At 41.2% G+C, this 24,863-nt stretch overlaps 1 protein-coding gene across 2 annotated transcripts in view; it reads right to left on the minus strand.

Annotated features, from left to right (window-relative positions):
• Positions 1–1,667: 1,667 nt before the first annotated feature.
• Positions 1,668–24,863, minus strand: part of LOC142855949 (C-type lectin domain family 2 member D11-like) — a 48,622-nt gene continuing 25,426 nt past the window's right edge. The window contains exons 1-5 of one of the 2 annotated variants that reach the window (XM_075982622.1): positions 19,908–20,052; positions 13,100–13,231; positions 10,933–11,111; positions 2,892–2,998; positions 1,668–1,989 (exon numbers count right to left, since the gene is read on the minus strand). In XM_075982622.1, coding sequence (XP_075838737.1) covers positions 1,845–1,989; positions 2,892–2,998; positions 10,933–11,111; positions 13,100–13,231; positions 19,908–20,022 — 678 coding nt within the window. In that variant the 5' untranslated portion in view covers positions 20,023–20,052 and the 3' untranslated portion in view covers positions 1,668–1,844. Of the gene's footprint in view, positions 1,990–2,891; positions 2,999–10,932; positions 11,112–13,099; positions 13,232–19,907; positions 20,053–24,863 lie in introns of those variants that run through there. The other variant, XM_075982621.1, reaches the window with a different exon arrangement.

Raw genomic sequence — 24,863 nt, forward strand, 5'->3', positions numbered from 1 at the left:
TTCTTGTTTGCTTAGGTAGTATTGTATCTTTCTGGAGTCTTTGATGGAGTTAAGAATAGTTAGTTATAGTTATAGTTTTCCTTAGTTATGATAAAGATTATTGTAACTTTTACTTGATAACTGTTTTGTTATATGTAATTTTGCTATGTTAAAGTTAAAGCTTTTTTTGTTTGTTTGTTTAAACCGAAAAAGGGGACATGATGGAGGAAGGTCATTAGTTAAATAAAAAGAAACTGCTTGGTCCTCATTGGTTAGAACAAAGGTAGGTGGAGTAAACAGAACAAAACGCTGGGAGGAAGAGGAAGTGAGCTCAGACTCCACAGCTCTCCTCTCGGGAGCAGATGCCTCAGAGAGACGCCATGCCCCAGCTCCGACCCAGGATGGACTTAGGCTAGAATCTTCCTGGTAAGACCGGTGCTCAGAGATTATTAGAGATGGGTTGATCAGGATATCAGAATTAGCCAGTGAGGGCTAGAGCTAAAAGGCCAAGCAGTGATTAAAAGAATACAGTGTCCGTGTAATTATTTCGGGGCATAAGCTAGCCAAGCAGGCGGCTGGGGTGTTGGGGACACAGCCACGCCGCTCCTATTACTACAAAAAATGTAATGTATAATTAAGAAATATAGGTTAATAAATAATCCTCAATAATAGTCAAGTTTGTAGTCATGTTAGTTAGAATTTCTAGATGTGCATAGATAAATCTCAGATGGATAGGCATTCTTCACATCTTTCAAAGACTACAGAATATGGCATTTAAAATATTTTAATAACAGGGTTTTTCATGACAATGAGACATGTCTGCTCCTGGAAACACCAATCTATATAGAAGAGGCCCCTTATGGAGTTTGTTAGCCATCTAGGCAAGAAACTGTTCTTGCCTGGACTGTTGCATAAACTGGAAATGAAAAACTCACAGAGAGAGGACTGCTGAATTTGCCTAAAGTTGAGATGTTCCTTCGGGGTTCCTGATTCATAAAAGAAAAGAGTCTGCAAGACATTCTGCAGGACACAGAAGAAAGTAACTGAACTGTCTTTAAAATTTCCTGCTTCATGAAAAAGTCTTCTGGATACTATGTGCCTGTAGGCTGAAGATGGATGCCCCAATGGTACAAAATGACTTTGGGTGACTGTCTAGGAATTGAGATGTCTCTGAAACTTCTAGAGTTTTGAAAATTTCTTACAATGTACTTCCTGTTTACTTAGGTAATATTACATCTTTCTGGACTCTTTGCTGGAGCTGAAGAATAGATAGATAGTTATAGTTTTCCATAGTTATGATAAAAGATAAAATAGATAAAAATATTTTGACTGTAATTCTTGCTTAATAACTGTTTTGTTATATGTAACTTTACGATGTTTAAGTGGAAGCCTTTTTTTTGTTTAAACAGAAAAGGGGAAATAGTGTCGGAGGTCCTTTTGTATTTGTATTGTTTTCATTGGTTGAATAAAGAAACTGCCTTGGCCTTTAGATGGGGAAGAACTTAGATAGGTGGAGAAAAGAGAGTTCAATGCTAGGAGAAAGAAGGCAGGCAAAGAGAGCTGCCGTGGAGTGGCCAGAGTCAGATATGCTGAATTTTTCCCAGTAAGTCACAACCCCGTGGTGACATACAGAATATTAGAAATGGGTTGAATCAAGGTGTGAGAGTCAGCCAATAAGAAGCTAGAGCTTATGAGCCAAGCAGTAATTTAATTAATACAATTTCTGTGTGGTTATTTCAGGGGTTAAGCTCGCAGGGCAGCAGGACACAGACGGTTCCTTTTACAACATTTTAAAAGATAACTAAATGAAGCTGTAACTGTAGATAACATGCTACCAATCTCCCATGATCACTTTGACACACTCTCTACACAAGCTGTGAGACGACTGCACACTGTAAAGTGTAGCTGTAGGGTTTGCTACAAATCCACCTCCTACGTATGTTGTTCCTGCCACTGCTGATCCCATTGTCACTCAGGTAGGCATGATCTCCTTCTCCTCGGATGGGAACCCTAAAACAAAAAACAAACAAAATTTCTGCAGTTGACCACTGCATTCCCCCAGCAATGATATCTCACTCGTGTCCACTGCTTGTTTATAGCACAAATCACAGAAAGGCAGAGTCCATGAGGAATCACCTGCACTAGTGTTACACCCAGTGACTTTTCCATTCTCAAGGTTCCATTTGGTGACCACACCTTTGTCACTCATCCATGTTTAACCATGTACTGTGTGTAAAAAGCATTTGACAGGTGCTTGCTACCATGTTCACAAGAACTTCATCCATGAGTAGCATCCCAAGGGTGGTTTTCAATTCTACCTTGAAGTACTTTTCACATGTATGAAAGTGGAAGAAAAAGCACTTAGTAAATTCTAAAGGTCTTTAATGATAGACATTTACCATTGCAGTGAAATGGGTCTGTTCAAAATGGCCATGCTCACATCCAAGTGCTGCCTTGGGTGCCCTTTGATGATGAGACTTTAGAGAACATTCCCAATGCCCCTGGAGTCTGTTTCTGTAACAGGTGCAGCTGTGCACACAGCTGTCTGACAAGTCCTGTCTAGCAGTTCTGTCTGCATCCTACAAGGGCAGTTAGCAGTAAGGAAAGATCTTTAAGTAGTGATAGCAGACAGCTTCTACCCCTGATGCCATAATCAGGCTAAAGACTTGGAGTAAAGTAATATTAAATAAAGCTAATTGATTAAAATTCATTAGGATGTGGACTTTATTGGGGACTGTCTATTGCATGTAACACACAACCAACACCAAGGACATCTCCAGTCCAAGGGTTTATTTTTCTTCCATACCAGTACATTTCCCTTCACATGACTCAGCAATTCACCTTTGACAACCACGACTCACACAGTCACAACACTTGAACACAGTAGGAGAAAATGCATTCTGAAAACATACAAGTTGTTATATTCGGTGTTGTCTGCCCACATCCAAGGTTGGTGTGATGACTCTCTGTGCAGGCTAATCCAGTGCTCAAATGTCCCCTTGTATCTCTTCAGGAAATTCTGTCATAAAACAGAAAACTAATATGTGTCTCTCAACTTCAGATACCATTGAGCGTCTCCAACTTACAGCTTCTTTTCAGGATATCATCAGGTTTGAACTGAGAGTAATTGATTTGGAACCTAAATAATCCTCAGTTCTCAGTGGATATATTTTACTGCCATAACCCATAGTATACTGACAACCACCCCTCCTTCCGTAGCTGAGAAAGTACCTTGTTAAATCAGTATTTACAGTTATTAACAGCTGTCACCTTAAGTTTGCAACACCTGCCAGTTTGGGCAAAGACTTACATGACCATGTATACTTATGTTTGGTATGGGAGGTCCTTCTGTGTGTTGCTTTTATTGATTAATGAATAAAGAAACTGCTTTGGACCTATAGCAAGGTAGAACTTAGGTAGGCAGGGAAAGCTAGGCTGAATGCTGGGAGAAACAAGGGTGCAATCAGAAAGAAACAATGGAGCTACCACCAGAGTCAGACATGCCGAAATTTTGCTGGTAAGCCACTGCCACATGGCAATACACCGATTCATAAAAAATGGGTAAATTAATATGTAAGAGTTAGCCAGTAGCTTAACTCCCCAGTCATTCAGCAGGGGCTGCTACCCTCTGCTAAGGCCTCTCTCTCCCTAACCCATCCCATCTTTCACCCAGGAACCTCCTCCCTTCTTCCTCCTTTCCGTGGGGCCACAAGATCTACCATCTCAGCCTGTTTGGGCATTGGGACTGGGTGCTGAGGGCAACAGGGTGGGCGGAAGTTCCTTTGCTTCAATAGCCTGCCTGCAGCAAGGTAGGTTTTTTGTCAGCGAGGTCCCTGGCCAGCAAGGGAACCTGATCCTGTTCCAGAAGATCCATCGGAGGGGTGAGTGTGTTCTTGGCCCACAGCAGGAGCCAGGAAATGGAGCACAGACATTCCCTGACTCCCTTCACTCCCCGGTCATTCGGCAGGGGCTGCTCCTCTCTGATAAGGCCTCTCACTCCCTAACCCATCCCAGCTTGTACCCAGGAAACACCTCCCTTCTTGCTCCCTTCCCCGGGGAAAAAGATCCACCAACTCAGCCTGTTTGGGCGTTAAGACCGGGTGCTGAGGGCAACGGAGTAGGCAGGAGTGGGCAGGAGTTCCTTTGCTTCAATAGCCTGCCTGCAGCAAGGTAGGCCTTTTGTCAGCGAGGACCCTGGCAAGCAAGGGAACCTCATCCTGTTCCATAAGATCTATCAGATAGCATTTGAAGGAAAAGATGGGCAGGCACCAAGGCAAGAATTCCTCCTCCAATCTGAAAAACAACATGAAAACACCAGAACCCAGTAATCTTACAACAGAAGGTCTCAAACACCCTAATCCAGAAGAAGTAGAAAAAAAATGATATTATGAAAGTGATAGAATCCCTTAAACAGCATGTAAAAAATGCCCTTATAGAAATGGATGAGAAGTATAACAAAAAGTTTGAAGAAAAGAATAAATAAGTAAATGATACCCTGGGAAACCAAGAAAAAACAAACAAACAGGTAATGTAAACAGTTCAAAAATTGAAAACTGAAATGGAGGCAAGGAAGAAAACACAAACCAAGGGCCGGCTGGATATGGAAAATCTAGGTCAACGAATAGAGACTACAGAAACAAGCATAACCAATATAATACAAGATATAGAAGAAAGAATCTCAGATTCTGAAGACACCAGAGAGAAAATTAACGCACTGATCAAAGAAAACAGCAAATCCAACAAATTCTCATCACAAAACATTCAGGAAATGATGGAGGAAGGTCATTGGTTAAATAAAAAGAAACTGCTTGGTCCTCATTGGTTAGAAGATAGGTGGGAGGAGTAAACAGAACAGAATGCTGGGAGGAAGAGGAAGTGAGCTCAGACTCCACAGCTCTCCGCTTGGGAGCAGACGCCTCAGAGAGAGGCCGTGCTCCCGGCTCCGGGCAGAGGCACGCAATGAAGCAAGCTGCCAGGTCAGACATGCTGAATCTTTCCCGGTAAGACCGGTGCTCACAGTTTATTAGAGATGGGTTGATCGGGATATCAGAATTAGCCAGTAAGGGCTAGAGCTAAAGGGCCAAGCAGTGATTAAATGAATACAGTTTGTGTGTTGTTATTTCGGGCATAAGCTAGCCAGGCGGCTGGGGTGTTGGGGACGCAGTCCCGCCGCCCTTATTACTACAAGGAAATATGGGACACAATAAAAAGACCAAACTTAAGAATAATAGGGATAGAAGAAGGAGAAGAAGTACAGCTCAACGGTCCAGAAAATGTATTTAACAAAATTATAGAAGAAAACTTTCCCAACATAGAGAAAGATATTCCTTTGAATATTCAAGAAGCATACAGAACACCAAATAGACTGGATCAAAAAAAAAATCCCCTCGCCATATAATAATCAAAACACAAAACATACAGATTAAAGAAAGAATATTAAGAGCTGCAAAGGAAAAAGGTCAAGTAACTTATAAAGGTAAACCTATCAGACTTACACATGACTTCTCTATGGAAACCATGAAACCAAGAGGGTCCTGGATAGAGGTTCTGCAGAAACTAAGAGACCATGGATGCAGACTACTATACCCAGACAAGCTATCATTCACTATCAATGGAGAAAACAAAATATTCCAGGATAAAAACAAATTTAAACAATACGTAGCCACAAATCCAGCCTTACAGAAAGTAATAGAAGGAAAATCACAACCCAAGGAATCCAACATTGCCGACACTGCCTACAATAACTCAGACATCTAGCAACCCTTCACCAGCACAACTCAAAGAAGGAAAATACACAAACCCTACTACCAAAAAAATAATAACAACCGGAGTCAACAACCACTGGTCATTAATATCACTTAATATCAATGTATTCAATTCACCTATAAAAAGACACAGGCTAAGAGATTGGATACAAATACAGGATCCAACATTCTACTGTTTACAAGAAACACACCTCAACCACAAAGGCAGACATCTACTCAGAGTAAAGGGTTGGAAAAAGGTTTTTCAAGCAAATAGACCTAAGAAACAAGCAGGTGTGGCCATACTAATTTCTAATAAATCTGACTTCTAACTACAATCAATTAGAAGAGAACAACATGGTCATTTTATACTCATAACAGAAACAATTCATAAGGATGAAGTCTTAATATCACAATTCATAGGGGAATATCTATGCCTCAATATAAAAGCACCCACTTATGGAAAAGAAACATTACTAGAACTCAAGGCAAACATCAAACCAAACAACCTAATAGTAGGAGACTTCAACACACCTCTCTCACCAATGGACAGGTCAATCAGACAGAAACCTAACAGAGAAATAAGAGAATTAGTGGACGTAATAAAGCAAATGGATTAACAGACATCTATAGAACATTCCAGCCAAATAGAAAAGAATATACCTTCTTCTCTGCAGCTTATGTAACCTTCTCGAAAATTGACCATATACTCAGTAACAAAGCAAACCTCCACAGATACAAAAAAATTTTAGTGACCACCTGTGTCTTATTGGATCACCACAGATAAAAGTTAGAATTCAACAACAATGCTACCCCCAGAAAGCTGACAAACTCATGGAAACTGAACAGTCAACTACAGAACCACACCTGGGTCAAGGAAGAAATAAAGAAAGAAATTAAAGTCTTCCTTGAATTTAATGAAAATAAAGACACAACATACTCAAACCTATGGGACACGATGAAAGCAGTGCTAATAAGAAAGTTCATAGCACTAAGTGCTCACTTTAAAGAAAACGGAGAAAGCATACATTGGAGACTGAACAGCACACCTTAAAGCTCTAGAAAAAAAAGCAGACTCACCTAGGAGGAGTAGAAGACTGGAAATAATCAACCTGAGGGCGGAAATCAACAAAATAGAAACACAGAAAACAATCCAAAGAATCAATGAAACAAAAAGTTGGTTCTTGGAGAAAATCAACAGGATCAAAAAACCCCTATCCAAACTAATCAAACGACAGAGAGAGAACAGACAAATAAATAAGATCAGAAATGAAAAGGGGACATAACCACAGACACAGAGGAAATTCAGAGAATCATTAGATCTTACTACAAAAGCCTGTATGCCACAAAACTGGAAAATGCAAAGAAATGAACATTTTATTAGATAAGTACCATATACCAAAGTTAAACCAAGACAGGTGAACAATCTAAATAGACCTGTGAGTTGCGAAGAATTAGAAACTGTTATCAAAAATCTCCCTTCCAAAAAAACCCCAGGACCAGATGGTTTCAATGCAGAATTCTACCAGAACTTCAAGAAGAACTAAAACCTATACTCCTAATGTATTTCACAATACAGAAACATAAGAGTCATTGCCAAATTCCGTTTATGAAGCTACAGTTACTCTGATACAAAAACTGCACAAAGACTCAACCAAGAAAGAGAATTACAGGCCAATTTCACTCATGAACATTGACGCAAAAAATCTCAATAAAATACTAGCAAACTGATTCCAAGAACACATTAGAAAAATTATCCATTATGATCAAGTAGGCTTTATCCCAGAAATGCAGGGCTGGTTCAACATATGCAAATCTATCAATGTAATCCATCATATAAATAAACTACAAGAAAAAAAACATATGATCATCTCATTAGATGCTGAAAAAGCATTTGACAAAATTCAACATCCCTTTATGATAAAAGTCTTGGAGAGATTAGGGATACAAATGTCATACCTAAATATAATAAAAGCTCTTTACAGCAAGCCGACAGCTAACATCAAATTAAACAAAGAGAAACTCAAAGCCATCCCACTAAAATCAGGAACACGACAAGGCTGTCCACTCTCTCCATACCTCTTCAATATAGTGCTTGAAGTTCTAGCAATAGCAATAAGACAACATAAGGGGATCAAGGGGATTTGAATTGGGAAGGAAAAAGTTAAACTTTCGTTATTTGCAGATGATATGATAGCATACATAAGCAACCCCAAAAACTCTACCAAATAACTCCTACAGCTGATAAACACCTTTAGTAAGGTGGCAGGATACAAGATCAATTCCAAAAAATTAGTTGCCCTCCTATACACTGAGGATAAGGATGCAGAGAAGGAAATCAGAGAAGCATCACCTTTCACAATAGCCACAAATAGCATAAAATATCTTGGGGTAACTCTGACCAAGGAAGTGAAAGATCTATTTGAAGAAAGAAATTGAAGAGGATACCAGAAAATTGAAGGATCTCCCTTGCTCTTGGATTGGGAGGATCAACATAGTAAAAATGGCAATTCCACAAAAGCAATCTGTAGATTCAGTGCAATCCCCATCAAAATCCCATCAAAATTCTTCACAGACCTTTAGAGGACAATAATCAACTTTATATGGAAAAGCAAAAAACCAAGGATAGCCAAAACAATCTTATATAATAAAGAAATGTCTGGAGGCATTACCATCCCTGACTTCAAACTCTATTACAGAGCTACAATAATTAAAACAGCTTGGTATTGGCATAAAAACAGAGAAGTCGACCAATGGAATCAAATAGAAGACCCGGATTTTAACCCACAAACCTATGAACACCTGATTTTCGACAAAGGAGCTAAAAGTATACAGTGGAAGAAAGAGAGCATCTTCAACAAATGGTGTTGGCAGAACTGGTTGTCAACCTGTACAAGAATGAAAATAGATCCATATCTATCACCATGCACAAAACTCAAGTCCAAATGGATTAAAGACCTCAATATCAGTCTGAACACACTGAACCTGATAGAAGAGAAAGTGGGAAGTACTCTACAACACTTGGGCACAGGAGACCACTTCCTGCATATAACCCCAGCAGCACAGACATTAAGGGCAACATTAAATAAATGGGACCTCTTGAAACTGAGAAGCTTCTGTAAAGCAAAGGACACTGTCACTGAGACAAAAAGGCAACCCACTGACTGTGAGGAGATCTTCACCAACTCCACAACAGACAAAGGTCTGATCTCCAAAATATATAAAGAACTCAAGAAACTAGGCTTTAAAATGCTAATAAACCCAATTTTAAAAATGGGGCACTGAACTGAACAGAGAAATCTCAACAGAAGAAGTTCAAATGACCAAAAGACACTTAAGGTCATGCTCAAACTCCTTAGTGATCAGGGAAATGCAAATCAAAACAACTTTGAGATACCATCTTATAACTGTCTGAATGGCTAAAATCAAAAACACCAATGATAGCCTTTGCTGGAGAGAATGTGGAGTAAGGGGTACACTCATCTATTGCTGGTGGAAATGCAAACTTGTCCAACCATTTTGGAAAGCAGTGTGGCGGTTTCTCAGGAAATTTGGGATCAACCTACCCCAGGACACAGCAATACCACTCTTGGGAATATACCCAAGAGATGCCCTATCATATGACAAGAGCATTTGTTCAACTATGTTCATAGCAGTATTATTTGTAATAGCCAGAACCTGGAAACAACCTAGATGCCCTTCAATGGAAGAATGGATGAAGAAAGTGTGGAATATATACACATTAGAGTACTACGCTGAGTAAAAAACAATGACTTCTTGAATTTTGCATGCAAATAGATGGAAATAGAAAACACTATCCTGAGTGAGGTAACCCAGACCCAAAAAGATGAACATGGGATGTACTCACTGATATTTGGTTTCTAGCCATAAATAAAGGACATTGAGCCTATAATTCGTGATCCTAGAGAAGCTAAATAAGAAGGTGAATCCAAAGAAAAACATATAGTTATCCTCCTGGATATTGGAAGTAGACAAGATTGCTGGGCAAAACTTGGGAACTGGGGGCGGGGTTGGGATGGGGGAAAGGGGCTATGGGAAGAAAAAGTGAGAAGGGAAGGATGGGGAGAGCTTGGGGGAATGGGATGGTTGGGATAAAGGAAGGGTGGTATGGGAGCAGGGAAGTATATATCTTAATTAAGGGAGCCATTTTAGGGTTGGCAAGAGTCTTGACTCTAGAGGGGTTCCCAGGGTCCATAGAGATGTCCCTGGGCAACTGAGGAGAGAGAGCCTGAAATGGCCCTATCCTATAGCCATACTAATGACTATTTTGCATATCACCATAGAACCTTCATCTGGCAATGGATGTAGATAGAGACAGAGACCCACATTGCAGCCCTGGACTGAGCTCCCAAAGTCCAAATGAGGAGCAGAAAGAGGGAGAACATAAGCAAGGTGTTCAGGACCAAAAGGGGTGCACCCACCCACTGAAACTGTGGGGCTGATCTAACTGGAGCTCACCAAGGCCAGCTGGACTGGGACTGAAAAAGCATGGGATAAAACTGGACTCTCTGAACATGACGGACAATGAGGGCTGCTGAGAAGCCAAGAACAATGAATGGCACTGGGTTTTGATCCTACTGCATGTACTGGCTTTGCGGGAGCCTAGCCTGTTTGGATGCTCACCTTCCTAGACCTGGATGGAGCGGGGAGGACCTTGGACTTTGCACAGGGCAGGGAATCCTGACTGCTCTTTGGACTGGAGAGGGAGGGGGAGGGGAGTGGGGGATGAGGAATGGGAGGAGGGGGAGGGAAAAGGGAGGCGAGGAGGAGGCAGAAATGTTTAATTACAAAAAAAGAAAGAAAAAAAAGAGTTAGCCAGTATGAAGCTTAAGCTAATGGCCAAGCAGTAATTTAAATAATATAGTTTCTGTATGATTATTTCAGGTTTAAGCTAAACTGGCAGCCAGAAAGAACAAGTGCCCTCCTTATAACAATCATGTTTCTCAGTCAAATATATGTCTGGCCATGCAGGATGACTATTAGCATTACAAGAGAGAGTGCCTTTGGAGTATCTCAGGAATACAGCCAGATGGGTTACTATCACAAGTGGCACATATTAATATATGTCCCCCTGTCCCCTGTATGCCCCAGGTGGAATCCTCCCTCATGCTGCAGCCTTAAGGTCCCTATCTTAAGGCAGTAAATATTCAACAGAACAAACAACAAACCAATTTTGATCATTTCTTACCAGCTCCTCTTGGTTGTCAAATCGAGCTAGTTGAGCCCCTAGTGCCCTGCAGTAGTTCTGGCTGAATGTCCAGTTTTCCTTGTCTTCAGAAAAATAAAAACATTTATTTCCAAATCCAATCCAGTTCCTTGGGCAAACAGCATAGGTATTGTTGCGTGAGATCTGTTCCGTCTTTCCTGCTTTTGTAATGACAAAATAAAGAGAACTCCTCACTTCTCTGGATTTTACTGTGGACAAATACCAGCATGCAAACATGGCATAGTCAAACAAGTTTTTAATACCAAAACTTCGCTTGAAGGCTTTCTGTTATCATATCACATACATTAAATCCATATGAATATATGCTAGCTCTCGTTAGAGACTGTCAGAATGGCTATTATCAATAAATCTCACAGCATATACCAGAAGGGACACTGATTTATTGCTGGTGGGAGTATAAACTGATACATCCAGTGTGGAGGCTCCTTTAAAAAGTTACAAATAGACCTTTGGTGACTCAGCTATGCCACTCCTGGGTATATATGAGAGAACCCTACATCATAACACAGAGACCTGCACATCCATGTCTACTGCTGCCCTGTGTACAATAGCAGCAAAATGAACCTGACCTAGATGTCCATCAACTGATGAACAGATAATGAAATTGTAATATATGAATAAAACGGAACGTTATTCAGACACAAAGAAAAATGAAGCCTGTAAAAAAGTGGTGGACCTAGAAAGTATAATATTAAACAAGGTCACACAAGCTCAGAAAGAAAGAGACCCCATGTACTCCCTCATATGCTTGTCTCAGCCCATAATGCACAGCTGTTGAGTGTGAGCATGGTGTAACACGTAGAAAGGAGAACGAGGAAGAGTGTTGTAAGGTGGTAAGCAAGAACAGGACTCAGCAAAGGGCTCATAAGCCATGAATAGGGCTATAAAGAGCATGACTTTTCTAGTTTCAACTTTGTTGTGTTTTTTTTCTAATTTGTGACGAATAAGAATGTAAAAATTTAAATATAGTGAAAGTCTAAACCTTAACCAAAGCTCCATGGCTTCAGAATGGTTATTCTGTATTCAGTGAGATTCATAGGATTTGGGAGGTGTCAAGTGCGTAAGTGGCTATGCTAATGGAACTATAATATGTTCATTTGTGAGTCCGTCATAATAAAGTAATGTGTGTGTGTGTGAGTGTGTGTGTGTGTGTGTGTGTGTGTGTGTGTGTGTGTGTGTGAAACTCTTAAGGCAGCAAGGTTTCTGAGAACCACTTGGAAAAATAACAGGTATTTTTATTTCATAACTTTTATTTTTCTTCTTTGACAGGTAGGAATGACTATATGACTCTGTGGAAGGGCTACTGAGGATAGAAATAAATGATTTGATAAGAAATATTAAATACTAGAAATGACGATCACACATTTATTTTTAGTGGAGAGCAATTTGTTGTAGTTGTTCCCAGTTCTTATACACACTACCATGAGGCTTTAATGAAAGGAACAAATGCAACAGGCCCTGAGGGTGACTGTTATGTAGAGCCTCCTGACAGTTTACATTATACATACTAAGTCTTGTAGGCAAATGTTTGTCCATGTTTAGACTTGTATATTATTCATTCACATGATTAAAGTTGATTTTACAAAACAATACCATGAATCATTATACCAGCTATGGCAGGGAAGCTGTACAAGACTTTAGCACATTATTCTGAATAGTCTAAAACTAAAAGCTCAGGAACAGCATATTTCTGGAACATTCTATTTAATATTTTCAGACTATAGTTGAAGATGTTAACATAAACCATGGATCGTGGTGGTTCTTTACCGTCCTTAACCATATTACTCTTCACTGTGCTCACTGACCCTCGCTGCAGCAGGTTCCTTGAGGCTGCTACTGGGTTTTTTTTCTCCTTGTCCTCTACATTGAATAGTTTCCCCATGTAGGCATGTCTCCCACATCGCTCTAGAGGTTGCTGAATGTCCTCTTCCTAGGGATGCTGAGCCTGGCCGCCTGTGTTGTTCCTTCACTGCATCTTCCTGCTAGACCCTAAGTTCCCAGAGAACAGGAATTTCCAGTGTGTTTTCTCTCTGCCCTTCACACAGTGCCTGGCTCACGGTGCTCAGTAAGTGCAAATGACAGTGTGGATGTGGACAGAATGCTGCAGGATCTGGAGAATGTTACTCACCTGACAATGACAAAGCAATAGAAAGTACAATCACAGCTCCAATGAGGACAATGATCACTGCATAACAGCAGTAAAGCCAAGCAGGAGACACGGGGGAGACAATTTTGAGACATTTTTCTTGGAGCTTTTTACCTGAAAAATATTAATATAAGAATGCCAACTTGGAGAATTTCTTAAGAAAAATTAAAGAAACTTAGCACAAACTTTACAATCCCCTACATGTATCTGAAAGAGTGCTGCAAACCCCTTTCAAAGAAGGCCCTGGTCCATAAAGGATGGCCATGGTAGAAAGAAGACTAGAGATACTAGAAACAGAACTTCCCTGGGGTCTTCTGATTACTGAACTGAGGGTGTATCATGAAAGGGCAGGAACCTAAAGGAGTGAGGATCACAGTGAAAAACAACAACAGTCAGCTGGATTTCTCTTCAGAAAGTGCTCTGGTTAAGAGTAATGAAAACATTAGGGAAAACTCAGTGTAAATAGACCTATTAACACACTAAGAAAAGAGGAAAATAGAAATATCAATACACAGCAAAATTATGCAAAAACAGGAATTAGAGCAACTTCCTCAACCCTATAAAAGTTATCAATTAAACACAAAACAATAAATCCAACTACACTCTGCTTCATTCCCAAGGGTGCAGTTATTAATGCTTTCCCAGCAATCAGGAGCAGGAGTAGGACGTCTGATCTCTGTTCCAGGATGACTTCACAGGAGTCCATCAAGGGTAAAGAAATAGGGTCACAAAGCTGGAAAATTCCTCAGGACTTAAAATGACTCTTCCACAGGACACAGGTTCAATTCCCAGCGCTCACAAGATAGCTTACAACTGTGCCAACTCCAGTTCCAGGGGACTCATCGCCCTCTATAGGTACCAGGTACTCATGTTACGAACAAGCGTGCAGGCAAAACAGCCATATACGTAAGATTCTTAAAGAAATAAAAGAAGGTTTACACTTCTTGAAACCAGATAAAGGGTTTCTCATCACAGATGATGCAGTTTTATCTGCATAAAAATTATGACAAGCCTATAAAAGACTACTGAATATAAAATATGAATTTACAAAGCTGCAAGATACAATGTCACCATGGTAAAGTCAGTTGTATTTTCTTGTCAAATGGAAATTAAAGTCTAAGACAGCACCATTTACAGTAATGACAGAAACCATAAAATTGTAAAGGTTCATAATCAGCACAATAATTAAGTACATTTAAAGTTATGAAAAAAATCAGGACAGGGCTAGATTGTTGGGTCAGTTGTTAAGAGCACTTGTTGCTCTTGCAGAGGACCTGGGTTTGATTCTAGCACCCACATAGTAGCCTACAACCATCTATAATTCCAGTTTCTGGAATCTGACATCCTTTCCTGACCTTGGTGTGCCCTGGAATGCATGTGATGCACAGATATTTATGCAGGCAAAACACTCATATGCATGAAAATTTTAACATAAAAAAGGAAAGAAATCAAGGCAGATCTAAACACATAATTGTTCTGAGATATTTGCTCCTACTCACACTTCAAGAGTGGCAATAAAGTTTAACATAGAATCAGGGGGAAAAGCTAGTGACTAACTGACCAGAATTAGCCATAGAGGTTTTGGAGGACCCAGGATACAATTAGAGAGACATAGGAAGTGGTAGGAAGGGGTTGAGATAGGTTTGCAAGACCTTTTGTATCTGGACAGGAGAGAGATAGGTCACTGGACACTTATCTACTGCTTCTCTGATCAATCAGGTTTTTACCCCATTATCTAACTCCCAAGTTTTATTCAATAACAGAACAATATAAGAAGTAAAGGCTTCACATGATAAAACGGAACACTCAGTATTGCTCATGTGTAAACAACTCCTGAACAAGTTTATATATGCAACACAGTATCACTTCCTGATGGAGGGGGAAGTGATTGCCTTCAGAAAAAAAAACATAGCATCAAATTATTAAAAAATACTAAGAAGGGGCTGGAGAGATATCTAAGACGTTAAGAGCATTGCCTGCTCTTCCAAAGGTCCTGAGTTCAATTCCCAGCAACCATATGGTGGCTCACAACCATTTGTAATGGGGTCTGGTGCCCTCTTCTGGCCTGCAGGCATACATGGAAGGAATGCTCTGTATACATAATAAATAAATAAATATTTTAAAAAATACTAAGAAAACTAAAAAGAAACTAGAATATTCAAAAGTGATTGTGAAGAAAAGTCGAATTCAGAAAGATCACACTGCCTCATCTCATGATGTATTAGAACAGAAATAAAGACAGCCCGCTGCTAGTAAACAAGTAGACAGAACAATATAGCAGAATAAAAGACTCCAGAAATGATATCAGGAACTCATCGTCAACAGATATTTAACAGAGATGTATAGTTTTTAGACAGGAAGAGTGTGGCACCGCTCCAGTATGTGCTACTGAAACAACCTGGTATCTGTCTGCTAAAAACAAGACTCAAGATGAACTGTAGACCCGAGCACGAAGCTCAATATTGTAAAATCATTGGATTCTTTAAAAAGTGGGGAGAATGCTTGTGAACTTGTCTTGGGCAAAAAAAAATCACTAAATAACAGGAGGCTGATGGATTAGTTGCTGATGTGAATCCAAAGTCTTTAAGGAAGGCCAAACTATGCAGCCAGTATGAAGCTGTTTGTCCAGAAAGTCTACAATATGGTGATGTGTCCCCATCCTACCCACATACCCCATGCTGGAAGGAAAGCCTGCATTTAAGGTTAAAGCAAAAGAAAAAGAAACATTTATGTGCATATTTGTAGCAGCATTAAGGATCACTGTAAAAAACAAAAAACAAATGGAACATTTGCAATCACTCAAATGTCTCCAAGCTGGTGACAAGGTAAATGCACCCTCTCTACACAAGAGACAAGTTGGACCACAAGCCCGCACTTGCCTAGAGCAAATGTCTCCACTTTACCAAGGCAAATGTCCCCAAGGCTTCTGATTCAAAACGTTCGTATACTAACCAGCAAGCTTAAGCAAGGTTACAGGCAGTAAGTCACAGAAAATAGTTTCCTTCTGAGTAACTTTTTAAAAAAGACACCCAACTGTTTCCGGAACACCCCAATTGCCGCAACCCTCTTCCTCCTCTCACTTCTCTACAAGTTTCTTGCCAGCTTTTCATAACTTCTTTGTATAACATTTGACTATGTGGTGTCTTTGCACACTTCTGAATTCAGAGCACTGTTTCTGTATCAGTGGTGCTGTGGATACAGTGTTAGAATCTCAACAGCAGTGTATCTGACATGCTGTTGTCTGAAGAGCAGAATATAATGCTGAGACAATGTGAAAGAAGACAAGTGTGAAGTCTCTCCTTCAGGGATCCATTTTTTTGGCATTCTGGAAAAGTAAGTGTGTAAGGGCTGGGGACAGAGGTACAAAGACTCTGCAAGTGGGAATGGGAAAGTTTGGGTAGGGGTAAAGGTGGTCTATATGTCCTTTATAAGTTATTGTTTAATATTTATTTTATGTGTGACTGTTTTGTTTGGACTTATGTATATATGTGTGCTACATGCATGCCTAGTGTTAGGGGACCTCTAAAATATGTGTTGGATCCCTGGAATAGGAGTTAGGGGTATGTATGTGAGCCACCATATGAGCTCTCTTAGAGGCAGGGCTGCTGATTGGCGGGCTTTCTGAGGGGACTGGGCCTGGAATCGGAGGTACAAGACCAGAGTGTGGATGGGGCCCCCACCTGGAGATCACCAACAGTAGTATGGATCACAATTTCCCCATTTATTCACTGATAAATGTAGGTGGGTTCCAAGTACTGGTTTTTGTGAATGGTGTTTGTAGTCAGAGACTGCTCATTCATTTCTGGGCCTCCCAGACCCAAAATAATCACACAGAAACTGTATTGATTGTAATACTGTGTTACTGGTAGGATTCAGTCATTATGCTGGCCCCTGTCATCTGGCAGGATGAACCCAGGCAGTACCCTGGCCAGCCCAGGTTCCAATGGCTGTTGTGTCACTACAGAGTCTATATTCAGTTGCTATCTCTTTAAGAGACAAGCTCTGCCAACTATTGATTTCTTTCCAGCTCTGCCTGCATGGATTATTTGTCTCCCATGAAGCCTCTGGCTCCCACCTGCCTCCTGGCCCCTTGGCCCACCATGGTCTCTCTCTCGCCATTTTACAACACTTAAAATAATATACAATCAAGTACAAATATATCTTGGGGAGGTAGAGAGGAAGTAGACAATATTTACAATAAAACAGTGTCAGATCTGGGGTTAAAATGCACAGTGGGATAAGTACAGCCCACAATAACGTACGTGCTTCTAAAAGTAGCTGAGGAGTTTAATATATTCACCTTTAAGAAATGTTCCTAATGTGATCTCTCTGCCAATGCAAAAATCCCAATAAGCCAAATCACAACATTATTAAATAATATCCGGGTTTAATGGGATTTAATAAGATTCCTGTGCTCTGGGGTGGCCCTGAGGGGGAACCAGGTGGCCACAAACTTCACTACCAGGAGGAAGGAAAAGAGACCACTGAGGGAACCATTCTGGGGAAGCAGTTTAAGTAGACTGGGGGAGTGGTCAAGGGTTTGGCGGGCTGTCTTGACCCTCCTCCAGGGAGGGGTCAAAGCTTGGCGGGCACAGGGACTGGGCCTCCAAAGATGGAGGCCAGAGACCCGGACTTACATTCACCATAATAAAGTTACGTGTATCTTCATTTTAATGGGTGAATCAAAAAACACATCCTGTTCGACATTGAGCTGTGAGCTGTTCCATCTAGTTCACCAGCAGGGGGACCCACTGGCAGGAGAAAAAGCTTCCCAGGACTTTGTTTTAAGCAGCCCTAGGCTTTGTCTCAGGTCTGGAAGGTGAACAAGAAGCTGCCATCTTGGAAGTTCACCGTCTTTATTGCTTAGTCATGGGCTTTCTTAAGGCCTTCACGGCCCCTAATTCCTCAGAAATGCTTGGTTTAGCTGAGAAACAGTAGTATTGTTCGTGAGCTTTCTCTTTTGGTCAGAGGAGCCAGAGGAGGTGAAAGCTTCAGAGAGGCTGCAGTGAGTTCGAGAGAGCAGGGTCGGCAGACAGGAGATGAGAAAGTGAAACTTCCAGAGAATCTGCAGAGAATTCAAGAGAGCTGGGTCCCCGACTTTCACCTAAGTCAGCTGATTTAAGGACTGGTCACTGCCGTGAGAACTTGGCTGCCATTTTCAGCCCATAGACAAGTCTGGAGAAGGAAGGAAAACTTTACTTTTTAATGTTCCTCAGCACATCAGGTGCTCTGGCTTACCATGAGGAATATGTGACTTGGTGGCCCTAAGTGCTTAGCCTCAACTATTAAAGTCAGGGCAACAGTGGACAAACCTGCTGCTCTACCTCAAGGAGAGGCCTGGGTGTGTGCGGAGGGAGAGTCCTTTAGGTGCGCACTGGATGGCATGGGATGGGGCCGAGGGATTCAAGGGGATACAAGGAAGGCCTGGTTAGAAGACTTTCCTCTTCAGTTTGTCCCCCACCTCCCAGACCAGTATTTCCACCACATTGGGGGCCTGTCCACCTAGAGGAACTTAGCCTGATCTCCTGAGGCTGCCACTAGACCTTTAAGCTAACAATAATTGTGAACTCTGTTTTTCAAGAAATATTCTATTCCTAAACAAAAATATTAAAGTAGGGGTATAGTCATGTCTCAGCACTGAAGAGCATTTGCTACCCCTGTAGAGAGAAGATTCGGTTCATTTCCTGCACACACACAGTGGCTCACAATTGCCTAAGTCCAGGTCCAGGGGATTCAACACCTTCTTCTGACCCCTGTGGGCCCAGGCATGCACCTAGTGCACAGATAAGCAGGCAAAACACACATACACGTAAAATGGATTTTAAAAGTTTTAAATTAAAGGGAAAGAGATTTAAAGAATGAAATAGAAACATTTTCCAAAATGAGAGGATACGGTTTTAAAACAACAATCTCCAATGTCCTTTTCCCATCATTTACCATAACCTGAAACTGAAGATGGATTTAGAGGTGGGATCAGTCTCCCATCCCTGACCTACAGAAAATCCTGGGATGCAGCACTAGGTAAAGTAGGACAGAGATTGTTCCCTGGTGCCACAGAATCCTTTAAGACCTGAAGGAGTACACCTGTGTCCTAAGGAAAGGGGAGAATTTCTGACAGCCTGGAGGTTAGGGATGAAAAACCACACGCGGGTTGGGGAGGAGGGGGGAATGCACTGTGGGAGCCCAGAAAGAAAGGTGGGGGGAGGTGTGAGCAGGGGCACTGGATGGCAGCGACATGCCTGAGCATGCCCAGGTTCCTCCAACCTGTCCTCTAGGAATCTGGACACTTACTTTGCTATAGGAACTCAGAAGAGCTGTTTATCTCTCCCTGAGGCAGCAGGTATCTCACAATCAAGTATGAGTGGCTGGGCTGGGTAGCTGTAAATGTCCTTCAGGCTATGGGGAAATGTAATCTGATAGGCAGCTTCTTCAACCCTAACACCCACAACACAGGGCTACAGTTCTTTTAATCACTGTGAATGAGGCAGCCTCATTGGCTACTTCAGTCCACGCGGGCACTCTGTGCCTCCCTCTGGCGGGAGTTTAAAGAGCGCAGATTCAACAAGTTCGCTGTTGGTTGCTCTTCCCCTAACATGTTTAAGTAACATTCGCCATAACAGAATAATACAGAATTGCACTGCTATGCTTCTACCCACCCTAGGGTTCCCCACCCGCTGCCTCACCGATCCGGAGAGACCCCTGTGGCAAACTAAACAGAGGAAGATTCCACTCCCCTGGTGAAGCTCCCCTTTCTCCCTTTAATTTAATTAACGATTCATTAAATACGTACAGTTTTCTCCCACGCGACCCGGGGAGGTGGACTCCGCAGTTGACATTTTTATGAAGGCTATTCGCCACTTATCTTCTTGATGAAGCAAAGAGACTCGGGTGAATGAGATGGACATCTGAGAACAGACAGGAAAAGCCTGTGGGCGTGGTTTAAATAAGCTCTGCCCAGCTGGTCTGTGATTTGTTGCCTGATTAATCATCCTGAATGTTCACCCCTTTGACATAAAAAAAAAGGTATAAAATCTGCTTCTTGTATGAACGGAATTACAAATTCGGAGAGGGACTCTGCAGGAAATGCGTACCGTAAATGAAATGTGTGCTGCAAAGAAAACAAAGGGAACTTTGATTTGTAGATGTTTTAGATTTTGATAGCGCAAATTCTTTTAAATTAGAACACTTTTCTGTGCTGCCAAGGTACGACGACGGGGAGGTTCACTGTCCTGGGGAAATCAAACTAAAAGCAAAACAGCTGCAAAAGGGTGAGATGTAATTGCCAGTCTCTTTTCGAGCCTTGTGAAAAGGGAAGTGTCTGGAAAGCAGCAGCACCTTCCACAGACACTTTTACAAGGCTGATTGCCCTTCAGTGACCAGAGAGGATGTGCAAGCCTGTGAGTTCAGTGCCACTTTTCGCCCTCTTTTTAAAAAAATGTATATTGGAGAGGGGAGAGAATGGGAAGAGAAACAGAGAAAAATGTATAGCTCAATAAAATCAATTTTTAAAAAAAGAAAAAAAAACATTTACTCCATCATATTGGAAAATCTAAAAAAATAAATGTATATCATCTTATGCATATTTGTGTTTTTCTGAACACATATATGTACACCTGTGGATGTCTGGTACTCCTAAACGCCAAAGAGAGCATCGGGTCTCCTGAAACTGAGCCCTCCTTTTATAGAGCCCTCTCTATACTTACTTATTGCTCTTCTCTGTCTCTCACCTTTATGACCATCAGGGTACTCAGAAGACTAGCTTTCCTCACACTATATTAACAGACAGTTCCCACAAAACCAAAGGTTAAGAGCATCATCGGGTACCATCTGACCCCTGTAACAACACCCCCTCCCCCAACTTTCCTATAACTGCCTCTCTGGTATTTCCACCAATGTACTTGAAAAGTGTCTTCACGTGTGGCTTCCACTGTTGTGTGACTGTAAAGAAAGACTCAGAAAATGGAATTTGGGGAAATCTAAATCTGTGTTCACACATTTTGTCTCCAGAGTAAACTCATACCTCCTCTGAGGTGAGAGTTGTGTTTCCACACAAAATGGGCAGTGACTCTCTGGGAATCAGCAGGTTGAGACTGCTTTATTGGAATAGGGAGGGGACCACTCTTCATGGCATGAAGGTTGAGCACATTTAGAGGGGCTGAGGTGTGTGTGTGTGTGTGTGTGTGTGTGGCTACCAGAAAGTTACAGCTGTGTTTATGGATTGATCGGGAACAGATGAGTTCTTTTCATTGCCAGACATTCTGTTTCTGCAGATGTTGCTGAACATCACTCTGGGATTAAGGAATTCTTTATGGTTTGGGGCTACACTGACCATTGCATCCTGACTCAATTCCTCATGACCTGAGGCTCTTATCCCAACTCTAGAAGGGTAAAAGAAAATGGTGGAAAAGAGTTGACATTTGGGGAGGCTGCTGGTGGATCCCAAAGGGGGAATGAGCATGTTGAGAGGCTTTCAGGATAGATAAAAGCTGCTACTCTGGGGGCATAGAGAGTCCAGTGTTGCTTTGGGCCAGGAAAGCAAGGAGTCTCTGTTGGAGGAAGTTGGTGAGAAGCTAAAAAGTCGAGGACCACACAAGAAAGTTAGCACAATTATAACAATTAGGCCTGCCTAGGGGACTACTGACAGTCCCCAAGCAAAGAGGAGGCCTTCCAGAAAGTATTGTCTACTCTTTCTCTTGTGTTTCTTCCCAGTAATTGTCTAGCATTTCCCCTTACTAGGCCAGGTTCACTCACATCAGAACAGCATTCCTTGCCTAGGAAGAACAGGTGCCCCCTCTTTCTGCAGTTCTTAAGTCCAACCCCTGTGGTTTTGGAAGACCACCACAGCCATATAATGAATTGCATTGCTACTTTGTAACTGTATTTTGCTACTGTTATGAATCATAATGTAAATATCCAATAATCAGGATATCTGATATGTGACCCCCAAAAGAGTAGAGACCTGCTGTGGGAGCACATTCAGCTACTTCAGCCAATAGCCTTTAAGATACCAACCCGCATGGGCGTGGTCTCTTATACCTGAAAAAATCAACCTTAAAGGTGTACCAGCTCTCTTGCTTCCAGCTCCAGCAGTTGCTAGACTCTGTTCCTGTTCACACAGAGAACTGTTGTCTAGTACAGTCATCTGTAAGTTTTCCCCTTAAATAAATAACCCTTTTATTATTCACAATTCCGAACTGGTATGGGATTGTTTTGTGACTTACGTCATCAGAGATCCACAGGTTGAGAAACTTTGCTCTAATGCCAGTGTAGGAATGAGGAAAGCAAGCAGGCAAAAAGAAAGTCCTGCTGGGCCTGTCACTCACATGACCAAGAGCCCACTCTCAGCAGGGCTGATCCACCTAAAGCCCTGCTAAAGAGGCTGCAGGAGACAGTCTTTCTCTACTGAGATAATGTGCTTTTCCTTCCCTGGAACTCCAGTCTGTGGTCACCTGTGGAGCTGCACCAAGCAGTCTGTGAAGTTCGCTGGCTTTTCTGAGTGCTAAATCAGAAGATCTGAGCTTCTTCATGCTCTTATTCTCTACTTTAGGGAGCTGGACAAAGCCAGACTTTTCCACTTCTTCTCTGGACCCACCTTGCTGCTTGCTGTCATGTGACTCCTTGTTGATCCTCATGGTGAATGGATGTGTTTGACTTAACAGGATTTTCTCACTGTCTTTTCCATGTTTCTTTCCCCCCTCAAAACATCCAAGTGGCTGCCCAGATTTGTCTTCCTTGTCATTTTCTCCAAAAATTTAAATAATATTGTACTTCAAGGTTTTTGTTTTGTTTTGCTTTTTTTATTTTTTGCATTTTTTTCATTTATTTCCATTTTTAAATTTAAATATAGTTTGTTTATATTTTCAAAGATAACCTTTTTTTTTCTAACATACAATTGATAAATATATAAGATAAGTATCCATACTGCTATTTTCTTTTTAAAAGTAAATTACAAACATCATAATCCTCAAGAATGAAAATACTTTGTCTTTTATTCCTGATACGAAAGCATAATTACATAGGTATTTTGTTGTTTTTAGATTGAAAAACTTGCCTTATAATTTCCCAAAAAATGTAATATAAAATTTTTATTTTATTTGAAACAATGTTTTAAATTTTGCTTAATAAAGTAGCATTAGAATTTGAACATAGCATTTTCTATAGAGGTATTTCTGGAATTTCCTTCAGGAATTTGTTTATTATATAACGACTTTTCTAAAGCAGTATGTGCCCTAAATTTTGAGTCATCTCACTGGTACTTAAACATATATCTTTTGAGGACTAGAGAAAACTGTGGTTCTTATGTTGTATTAAATCATATGTCTGTAAGGTCCTTTTAGCTCATGTCTATGATATGTTTGAGTTTTTTATTATTAAGGAGACTGTAATAACAAAACGATTTATTTAATAAATGAATACAAGGAGAAATCATAAAATATACTTGCTTTATGTCTCTTACTAGTTTCCTACAATCTGAATTCAGGTACTTCTTTTTAAAGACACAAGTCTAAATATTCAAAACTAACATTCATAAATGAGAAGGAGTATGAAACCTTTGTCATTTTAGGTCTAGGTAATATCATTTGCTGGAGTTGGGGTCCAGCTTCCACTGCATCTCCCTTCCCAACCTTCCCATTGAACCACACTGGATCTGAAAACCCCAGGGCCCAGCCCCACAGGGAACTTCCTTAGCTGTGTACATTGAGAGCTGTGCTATTAGAGTTTCCTTTGTTCTGGATCATAAGAAGCATGGTCTACAGCAACTTCCTGTAACTCACCAGAGTTTAAATTACCAGATCAAGAGTGGACTAGAAAGCTAAACACACACACACACACACACACACTAAAAACAAAAAACAAAGAAAAAAATATATATGGACAAGTGACTGACTTCCATGCTACAAACATCCCACAATGCATGCTGGCCTCCAGGCTCACTCAGGACCTGTGACTCCTCTCAGCTCCTCTCTCCTTGGCCTTATTCTAAACTCCAGCTCATTAGCTTCCCTTTCCCAGCCTCTCATTGCTACATAGCCCTGCCATTTTGGCCTTGCTCTCCTTTTATCCTGCTCTCTTGGTCCTCCTCTCTCACTCTCCTCTGCTCTTTATTCTCTCAAGGCCAAGTTGAATCTGCTAGCCAGGTTAGGTCTACTCCTTTCTCTCCCCACTGTGGACTCTTCCAGATGCCTCTGGTGCTCTTCCTCATATCTACAATAAAAACTTCGCCTCAAACCTACAAGGAAAAGGTCATATCCTCACTTCATTCACTGACCAAATAAAAACTATGAGCCAGGACTTGTCATTTATTCCCTGTCCATTTCCTCTTCTTCAGTTATACTTAAATATGGCATACTCCAATAGAGTTACAAACAAAACAGAGGCTCAAAGCATCTCCTCTTCAACAGAGAGCGAGCCGCTGGGCAAACTAACAGTAATGAGGTTCAACTTCTCTGTGATTCCTCTGTGAATCTCCTCTCTGCTCTTTCAGTTTGATTGCATTAAATACATACCTATTTATCCCTCCTGCAGGAGCTCTGTAATGGCTTTGTCTTCAGCAAGCACACAGAAGACTTGGCAGTCTCTGCAGCACTAATCTGTGAGCTACAGGAAGAAAGAAGTTGGAACTAGTGAAGAAGAATTTCTGCTCTCGATTCTAGGCTGTTCCCAATAAGCCCACTTATAACTGGATCCCACTTGTCAGGTGGCTTGTTAACTTCACCCATTGGAGTAGAACAGCCACTCAGGAAGC

This window comes from Microtus pennsylvanicus, chromosome 8 (assembly GCF_037038515.1).
Source record: "Microtus pennsylvanicus isolate mMicPen1 chromosome 8, mMicPen1.hap1, whole genome shotgun sequence".
In the NCBI taxonomy this organism is placed as follows: domain Eukaryota; kingdom Metazoa; phylum Chordata; class Mammalia; order Rodentia; family Cricetidae; genus Microtus; species Microtus pennsylvanicus.